Source organism: Eucyclogobius newberryi, unplaced genomic scaffold, assembly GCF_026437365.1.
Source record: "Eucyclogobius newberryi isolate DKJ021-1_F unplaced genomic scaffold, fEucNew1.0.hap1 SCAF_19, whole genome shotgun sequence".
NCBI classification, from domain to species: domain Eukaryota; kingdom Metazoa; phylum Chordata; class Actinopteri; order Gobiiformes; family Gobiidae; genus Eucyclogobius; species Eucyclogobius newberryi.
Genome location: NW_027315823.1, coordinates 22,846,986 through 22,856,900, shown reverse-complemented (window position 1 = coordinate 22,856,900; position 9,915 = coordinate 22,846,986). Strand labels below are relative to the sequence as shown.

Genomic DNA, 9,915 nt, shown 5'->3' with positions numbered 1-9,915 from the left:
GAATAAAACATATTGCTTTTTGTCAGTGCCAAACACGATCCAAGCGTTAGACATGAGGAGCTGAGTGGAAGCGAAAGACTACAAACAGGTGTTTTGTGTACTAAGAGAATAAAGTTTGGCACTGCCAAAAGCGATGTTTTACACACACGCCATCATCCAGACAAGTCATTCCACCTCTTACAGCCGAGTAACAGATAAGATAGCCTTTATTTGTCCACACAATGGGGAAACACAACTACAGCTTAACACACCCATATAGCCCAGGCTGATGACTACAATGAGAGGATACTCTTAAGACATATAGAGCTTATGGCCATGGCATGAGAGCAGCTCCAACAACACACCTGCACCAACACCGGAGTACGTCATTTTACACATAAATCCCATCGGTGAGGCACTGCAGCTCCACAAGCTCCGCAGTGCTCTGATGTAAAACCTATGCACACAAAAAACGTATATGACTTACAAATATGGACTTTGTACAAAGTTTAGAAGGGTGAAGAGGCAGAAGTTTATTGGTGGAACTGGTCCAAGACTCCCTCGCCTTCTGTGGTGAGTGCGGTCAGTGTCCAGCCCAGTGTCCAGGACCTGAGCCATGTGCAGGACATCAAACAGAAGGACATGGAGACACTGCACGGGGGAAATGATTGTTTGTGTCTAAAAAGCCCGCCTTATAAAGGCTGACATCTATTGTGGGTTTTTGTATTTTACTGCATGTTACCAAACTGGCGCACATTCAAAATTTTACTAACATAGACATAATTATTTTTTGACCTGTATGAATCCTGTTTTTTGTGTCTTTTAAATATATGATTTTTCATGTCATATCGCAGAACACTTTGGATTACAGCATAAAGTGTCTTATATATTTAAGTAGTGATAATGGTGTACTTTTAATAAATTGTTTATGTAGAATGACACAAAAAATGGACGTTTAGTGCTGTGATCAAGCTCCTAAATGCACCTGTACTGCACCTGTCCAGTAATTGGTAATTTTCAAAAAAATCTAATACCATTGCAGTTATACTACACAATCACATTTCTATTTCAATCTGTCAGAGGTTCACGATGTTACAGCTACAGTATGAGTGCAGCAGGGAGTCCCAGAGCAGATGAGTTCTAAGTAGCTACAAATAACCGAGTCATACTCCAAAAAATGGTGTTGCTTTATTTTCAACCTGGGTCAATTTGTTCTGGGTCATCCCCTAGTTTTTTTGTTACTTCTTGTACAAAACCAGCCATTTGGTTGCCTGACTTTTTGGGTCTTTTCTCTAATTATGACATGTTTTTACTTGTTACAATTATATTGTGAGTTGTATAATCACGATTGTTGATAATCTTGACTTTTATCACTTCTATTATTACTTACATGAATTAACTTTTTCGGCCGAGTGAAGCATAGCACAATCCGCCCTCCTCGAAAAATGTAGCAGGGAGACGTCAGACTCTTTCTTCTGTGTTCGCATTCAAAAACATTTTTATACTGTATTTTTATTCTGTTTTGCTTTCACAATATATTTTATGGAGAAATAATGGAATATACTCTTTTACAAGAAAAAGACAGGTACATGTTATCACTATGTTGCTTTCTATGGGGTTGGTTTGTATAACATAAGTTGTTGGAGTAAAAAAGAAAAAGAGAGATGGACAGAGAATAATCTACTATAGATGTTGCTTCTATATACTAGGACTGCAACAAATAATTTGCTGATCAGGAATCTTTTTTTGATCATCCTGACCTTTATCCAAACTACCGTATTTTCCGGACTATAAATCGCTCCGGAGTATAGTCACACCAGCCAAAAAAGGCATTACAAAGAAGAAAAAAACATACTCGCATTTGAGTATAAGTCACATTTTGGGGGAACAGAGCTTTAATCTTGAAATGCAATTTAAAATAATAACAGATTAGAGAACATGGTGTATGTATGCTAATGTAACACCTTCAGATACATGACGCACAGACAACGAACTGTCGTTCAAGTGTCTGGTATGTTAACGTAACATATTAACAGTTATTCAGATAACTATAGCATAAAGATCATGCTAACAAGTTTACCAAAGCATCAGTATTACCCCAAATCACTAAATCCATTGAATCATTTTCCCTCGGTGTCACTTCTAAACAAATCAGCAAACTCCAGAGGTAGAGGAAGTGCAGATTCTTCTTCTGCGTTGCTTAGAGCCTAGAGCGCCCTCTTGCGGTTGTCAGTGTGAAAATAATCAACATGTGAAATGCAGAAGCCAGTGTGAAAATAACAAATAATATAACATATAAGTTGCTCTGGAGTATAAGTCGCAAAACTATGAAAAAAGGTGCCACTTATATAGTCCGGAAAATACGGTATTTTAAAATAAAAAAATTCAAAAAATAATAAACAATGTATGTTCTTTCTATACTCTTTGACATCATTGATGATGTCTGGTTGGTACAGCGTCACACAATCGTGAATGGCCATTATTGAAGCATCTTTTTCAAAGCATCCACTCTTGGTTTCTCTATTACTTTTCCTGTAATGGATGTGAAGACAAGGCTCTTATGTGAACTCTGTCCTCTTCAAGTAGATCAGAGAATGACACATTATTGGAAAGACGGCTTTTTATTTAAAGAATAATACAAAGATACAAAAGAAGATAACAAAGACATTAAATATAGTCTTGGGCAACAGAAATGTAACAAATAGTAGGCTATTATTTTCGAAACAGTATATAAATGTTGAACAAAAGTAACAGTGCAAGACATGCCAAACTACTGCATTTGAATTTCATGTAACGTACTGTATTTTATGGGTAATTAACTGATCACGCTGTACTTGAAATGTTCTGAAATGTGTGGCATCATTATAGGGTAAAAAGAAAGCATTTTTGAATGTTTTAGCTTCTTGTAGATGTTTTTAGCAGCCGGTGCAGGCAGCGAAGGCACAGATCTCGCACACGTCCAAGGGAACCATGGCTAAAGTAGAGAGAATTACAATGATTAGGAACAAAATATACTATTACCACAAAGAAAAAGGACATAGAAATAAAAACTTTCTCAAGGCACTGGTCATTGAAGCCCTCCATCTGGATATGAGAGGTGGAAGTGGTGGAAGCCGATTGGATCTACAAACTACCACAAGCTACTACTACTACTACTACTACTACTACTACTACTACTACTACTACTACTACTACTACTACTACTACTACCACAAGCCTTTGTAAACAACTTGATCTATCTCCCTTTCTATGACACAATAGATTACACTGCTTACACTGAGTCCAAAGTGTTTTTGTTCCTCTCTAAAAGGCGGCTCCACCTATCTAAATGTGTGTGTCAGTATTTCACAGTATTGCATGCTTAGTAGAAAAAGCTTCAGTTGTAGTCATCTGGACTCAGTTTGAAAAAAAAAATAGACGTTTCGACTCTCATCCAAGAGTCATTGTCAATAACAGAATTTAGGTCGAGAACTCGATATTAATACTGTTCTGTGGTAAGACCCGCCCATTGGGAGGAGCCTTCCTGAAGTAGAAAGAGTTGTTTGTTTCAACAGAAACTCCCCCTTGTATCTACCGAGCTAGCCTATTCAGAATCTTAATGGGCTATTAGAAACCTCTTTGTCTTTGTGAAACCCTGGCTCAACCACCCTGAGTACCTGATTAGCATCTGAATGTCCTTTACCTTTCCAGGGGTTCAGAATCCCATTATAAATAACAGGAAGATGAAACCTAAGCCCTCCATTTCTGTTTAAAGAAGGTCTTTCTTTTTTAACAAAAACAGCTTCCTTGACTCCTCTTTCAAAGCATCTTTTCTCCCTGCTTAAAACCTTCACCTCACTGTCTTCAAACGAGTGATTAGAGGCTTCAAGATGGAGATGCACGGCACTCTGTGGTCCTGAACTTGTATTTCTTCTGTGCTGATAGAGCCTCTTGTGTAGAGGCTGTTTTGTCTCACCTATGTACCGTTCTTTACAGCTTTCTTCACTGCATTGGATCGAATAAACTACATTGCTCTGTTTTTCAGTCGGCAACTTGTCCTTAGTGTGAACCAGTTTTTGTCTTAAAGTGTTTCCTGGTTTAAAATAAACAGGGACTTTGTGTTGTCTAAAAATTCTCTGCAGTTTTTCCGACAGGCCAGACACATAAGGGATAGAAACACCCTTCCTTCTCTGTTCAGTTTCCCTTTTGTCCTGCTTCTTGGTTCTCTTCACTCTGTTGAGAGCCCAAGCAGGGTAACCACAGGCTGAGAGGGCATTACGGACATGTTTTTCCTCTTTCTTCTTGCCCTCTGAGCTGGTGGGCACACCTTGAGCTCTGTGTTGTAAGGTTCTGATCACCCCCAGCTTGTGCTGTAGTGGGTGGTTGGAACCAAAGAGCAGATACTGGTCCGTGTGTGTAGGTTTCCTATATACTTCTATTTGGAGTTTCCCGTCCTCTCCTCTGATCGTGGAACAATCAAGAAAGGCCAAGCGATTCTCCTTAGCGTCTTCTCTTGTAAACCTAATATGTGGGTCCACCGCATTGATGTGATCAGAGAAGGTTTCCAGCTCTTGTTTCTTGATTGTTACAAAAGTATCATCGACATAGCGGAGCCACAGTTTTGGAGCTATGCCTGAGAATGAGGACAGTGCCTTCTTCTCAAAATGCTCCATGTACAGGTTGGCCACTATGGGAGAGACGGGCGAGCCCATGGCACAGCCATGAATCTGTCTGTAAAATTGTCCCCGGAATTGAAAGTAAGTGGTGTTCAGACAGATGTCCAACAGTTTACATATGTGTTCAGGTGTCAGTTTGGTCCTTTCCTGTAGGGTGATGTCTTCCTGCAGTCTGATCCTCACTGCTGCTACTGCATCAGTGGTCGGGATGCAGGTGAACAGGGACACAACATCATATGAAACCATGAGGTCATCTGGGTCCAGTTGGAGATGTTTCACTTTATCCACAAAGTTGTGCGTGTTTTCCACATGATGTTCCGAATTCCCCACAAGCGGAGCCAATATAGTTGTTAAATGCTTGGCCACATTGTAGGTGATGGAATCTGTGCTGCACACTATGGGTCTGAGTGGAACCTCCTTTTTGTGTATTTTTGGAAGGCCATAAATGCAAGGCATGGCTTCACCAGGATACAGTCTGTAATACAGAGGCCGGTCTATCGCTTCCTCTTTTTCCAGCCTTTGTAAACAGTCTATCACTTTCTTCTTGTAGCCACTGGTCGGATCTCTTTTCAAGCGCTCGTATGTGGTCGTGTCCTCGAGGAGGGTGTGGACTTTGGCTTCGTAATCAGCTGCGTTGAGAATCACAGTGCAACGTCCCTTGTCTGCTGGGAGGATGTTGATGCTATGATCTTTTTCCAGTGCTGAAAGTGCTTTCCTCTCTTCAGCTGTGATATTTGAAGGCGGTGGTTTGGCACTCTTCAGGGTCGCTGTGACACGTAACCTCAGGTCTGTAGCCTCCGATTCAGTCATTTTGTTGTTCCTAATTGCAGTTTCAGTGGCTGTGATGTAGTCCTCTGTAGGGATGTGTTTAGAGGTGACAGAAAAGTTGAGCCCTTTAGAGAGCACCTCCTTTTCTGCCTGTGTCAGAACACGATCTGATAGGTTCTTAATCCAATTGTTTTTGCTGGTCGCTAATTTGTCTGTTTGGAGAAGGAGCCTTATGCAGATGCTCAGTGAAAGGATCCAGGAAAACAACGTCAGAATTGATAAATTGAAAGGCAGAACAGGAACTTTACAGGAGAAATTAACCAGCATACTCCCTGAAGAAGCTTTCAAAAGAGTGCTGGATTTTACATAGACAGCACAAGAAGCACAGCACAGGAAGAGCAAAGAACGCCAAATCAAGAAGTTCAACATTCTTTTGAACAAAAAGAATGCAGGTGAGGTCGAGCTAGACATTAGGACTGAGACAGACAAATTAGCGACCAGCAAAAACAATTGGATTAAGAACCTATCAGATCGTGTTCTGACACAGGCAGAAAAGGAGGTGCTCTCTAAAGGGCTCAACTTTTCTGTCACCTCTAAACACATCCCTACAGAGGACTACATCACAGCCACTGAAACTGCAATTAGGAACAACAAAATGACTGAATCGGAGGCTACAGACCTGAGGTTACGTGTCACAGCGACCCTGAAGAGTGCCAAACCACCGCCTTCAAATATCACAGCTGAAGAGAGGAAAGCACTTTCAGCACTGGAAAAAGATCATAGCATCAACATCCTCCCAGCAGACAAGGGACGTTGCACTGTGATTCTCAACGCAGCTGATTACGAAGCCAAAGTCCACACCCTCCTCGAGGACACGACCACATACGAGCGCTTGAAAAGAGATCCGACCAGTGGCTACAAGAAGAAAGTGATAGACTGTTTACAAAGGCTGGAAAAAGAGGAAGCGATAGACCGGCCTCTGTATTACAGACTGTATCCTGGTGAAGCCATGCCTTGCATTTATGGCCTTCCAAAAATACACAAAAAGGAGGTTCCACTCAGACCCATAGTGTGCAGCACAGATTCCATCACTTACAATGTGGCCAAGCATTTAACAACTATATTGGCTCCGCTTGTGGGGAATTCGGAACATCATGTGGAAAACACGCACAACTTTGTGGATAAAGTGAAACATCTCCAACTGGACCCAGATGACCTCATGGTTTCATATGATGTGGTGTCCCTGTTCACCTGCATCCCGACCACTGATGCAGTAGCAGCAGTGAGGATCAGACTGCAGGAAGACACCACCCTACAGGAAAGGACCAAACTGACACCTGAACACATATGTAAACTGTTGGACATCTGTCTGAACACCACTTACTTTCAATTCCGGGGACAATTTTACAGACAGATTCATGGCTGTGCCATGGGCTCGCCCGTCTCTCCCATAGTGGCCAACCTGTACATGGAGCATTTTGAGAAGAAGGCACTGTCCTCATTCTCAGGCATAGCTCCAAAACTGTGGCTCCGCTATGTCGATGATACTTTTGTAACAATCAAGAAACAAGAGCTGGAAACCTTCTCTGATCACATCAATGCTGTGGACCCACATATTAGGTTTACAAGAGAAGACGCTAAGGAGAATCGCTTGGCCTTTCTTGATTGTTCCACGATCAGAGGAGAGGACGGGAAACTCCAAATAGAAGTATATAGGAAACCTACACACACGGACCAGTATCTGCTCTTTGGTTCCAACCACCCACTACAGCACAAGCTGGGGGTGATCAGAACCTTACAACACAGAGCTCAAGGTGTGCCCACCAGCTCAGAGGGCAAGAAGAAAGAGGAAAAACATGTCCGAAATGCCCTCTCAGCCTGTGGTTACCCCGCTTGGGCTCTCAACAGAGTGAAGAGAACCAAGAAGCAGGACAAAAGGGAAACTGAACAGAGAAGGAAGGGTGTTTCTATCCCTTATGTCTCTGGCCTGTCGGAAAAACTGCAGAGAATTTTTAGACAACACAAAGTCCCTGTTTATTTTAAACCAGGAAACACTTTAAGACAAAAACTGGTTCACACTAAGGACAAGTTGCCGACTGAAAAACAGAGCAATGTAGTTTATTCGATCCAATGCAGTGAAGAAAGCTGTAAAGAACGGTACATAGGTGAGACGAAACAGCCTCTACACAAGAGGCTTTATCAGCACAGAAGAAATACTAGTTCAGGACCTCAGAGCGCCGTGCATCTCCATCTTGAAGCCTCTAATCACTCGTTTGAAGACAGTGAGGTGAAGGTTTTAAGCAGGGAGAAAAGATGCTTTGAAAGAGGAGTCAAGGAAGCTGTTTTTGTTAAAAAAGAAAGACCTTCTTTAAACAGAAATGGAGGGCTTAGGTTTCATCTTCCTGTTATTTATAATGGGATTCTGAACCCCTGGAAAGGTAAAGGACATTCAGATGCTAATCAGGTACTCAGGGTGGTTGAGCCAGGGTCTCACAAAGACAAAGAGGTTTCTAATAGCCCATTAAGATTCTGAATAGGCTAGCTCGGTAGATACAAGGGGGAGTTTCTGTTGAAACAAACAACTCTTTCTACTTCAGGAAGGCTCCTCCCAATGGGCGGGTCTTACCACAGAACAGTATTAATATCGAGTTCTCGACCTAAATTCTGTTATTGACAATGACTCTTGGATGAGAGTCGAAACGTCTATTTTTTTTTTCAAACTGAGTCCAGATGACTACAACTGAAGCTTTTTCTACTATGGAACACGCCTGGACGAATGAGGGATTACACCGACAGTATTGCATGCTGTTATTTCTCTGAAGCGTAATATGTCCTATTGTTGCATTATATTCAAGATGTGTCTAAAATGTTAAATTATAAGTATGGAATGGATCATGTGACCTATGTAAGCCTGTACCACTGCCCAGATGAAGCGTGTAGTCAACCCGCTTTCGTGGATTGGAAGAGCACCTGATTTACTGGTCTGTTACTTGGTGAGCCAGAGAGCACTCCCTACATCGCTTTCTAAAGTTAAAGCTCGTTTATATCATTTTTAATATATATTTTTTGGGTACAATCTCCACCACTAACATTAAAACGATTACTTCTCATTACGTCTCACTAATACATATAATACAATCATTGTTTTAATCTTGTAAACAACACTCACAATTACTACCATCTAACACAGGTATTGTTTTTGTCAATGCTTTGGTCTTACCCAGCCTGGCCAGGGACGCAGACGCCCCCCTCTGTCTGCACAGGGGCAGGAGCTCCTGGGGCAGCATGGGGTCCGCACACAGAGACATAGCGCTGGACCTGAGGCGTGGGTTCTGCTTCACGACCAGCATGTTGCTGTCTGTCAGCTCCTGCAGTCTCCTCACGGCCTCCAGTGAGAAGGATAGGCCGCCCTCCTGGAAGACACAGTGAATGTCCAGATTGAATTAAAAGAAGACAAAAAGTGGGGTACAGTGGTTGACAAATACTTGCAAATTCGCGTTCTTTCTATTTTAGTTTGATAGCCGATGCTCTTCCTTTCACAACCTTTTCTTGGCTAAATGAGACTCTAAAACCGGATTAGTCAGTGTACCAATCGCAGTTAACTTTCTTTTTTTAATTGTTGTTATAGAATATAATTAAACAAATAAAAGCGTAAAGAGAGTTTGTGGGCTTACGCTACACTGTCTTAAATGGTTTTGAGTTTTGGCACCAGAGCAAGTAATTTAAAAGTCAGCGTAGCCAGAGTTAAAAAGCGAATTCGTCCGTCCAAATATCCCGATATCCGACCTCCAAGCACTAACCATTCATGTCCTGATCGCAATCACCATCTAAAGTAAGCAGAATTCAGGTTTACCTCCACTTCCACAGCTTCAGAGGTCCAGCCGAGCGCCAGTACGAGGAAAACAACAGCAACCAGAGTAGTCTTCATGGTGTTTGTCGTGAGTCTTTCTCTTGTTCCGGATGTTCTTTGCAGCTTCTGATCCGAGGGTGTATGCTCTCCCTCTCCTCCATCGCCCTTATAAAGCGTTCAGCCCGACACACCTGCCTGCACGTGACCTGGTGCGATTCAAGCAAGAGCTACGTTTTTTCTCATGGGTTAACGATTAGAGACAATTGTTTACAGGGCAGTTGAGCTATTCATAAATCCACCCGTCTAATGACGTTTTATGGCGGGGCCTTCCTGTCTGATTTATTGATCCCACATTGCACATCACACGTGGTCAGACACGTTAAAGAGTTATAGAGAGAAATGTGGGGTGGATTTGACTCGCAATTCCAGAGCTCTGTCGATTTGTGGCAATAAATGACAATAAATATTGAAAATGCTACAAAAAGCTGATTAAAAATACAAATGAAATGAAAGATTACGTTGTAAACTGTCACTTAAAGGTATGAGGTGATATTTCTGGACTTTTGCGATTAATTTGACAGACATTTCATGTTTGTTTGATCATTATACATCAACTAATCTGTTTAAAGACACTTTTGGACACATTATGTTGCGTGGACATAA

At 41.8% G+C, this 9,915-nt stretch overlaps 1 protein-coding gene across 1 annotated transcript; it reads right to left on the bottom strand.

Moving 5' to 3' along the window:
• Window positions 1-2,773: 2,773 nt before the first annotated feature.
• Window positions 2,774-9,410, bottom strand: LOC140366203 (guanylin). Its single transcript, XM_072452874.1, has 3 exons — window positions 9,256-9,410; window positions 8,623-8,815; window positions 2,774-2,953 (listed from the first exon to the last, which is right to left on the bottom strand). The coding sequence occupies exons 1-3, from the start codon at window positions 9,328-9,330 to the stop codon at window positions 2,895-2,897; spliced, it is 327 nt and encodes a 108-aa protein (XP_072308975.1). The 5' UTR covers window positions 9,331-9,410; the 3' UTR covers window positions 2,774-2,894.
• Between the last annotated feature and the right edge of the window lie 505 nt (window positions 9,411-9,915).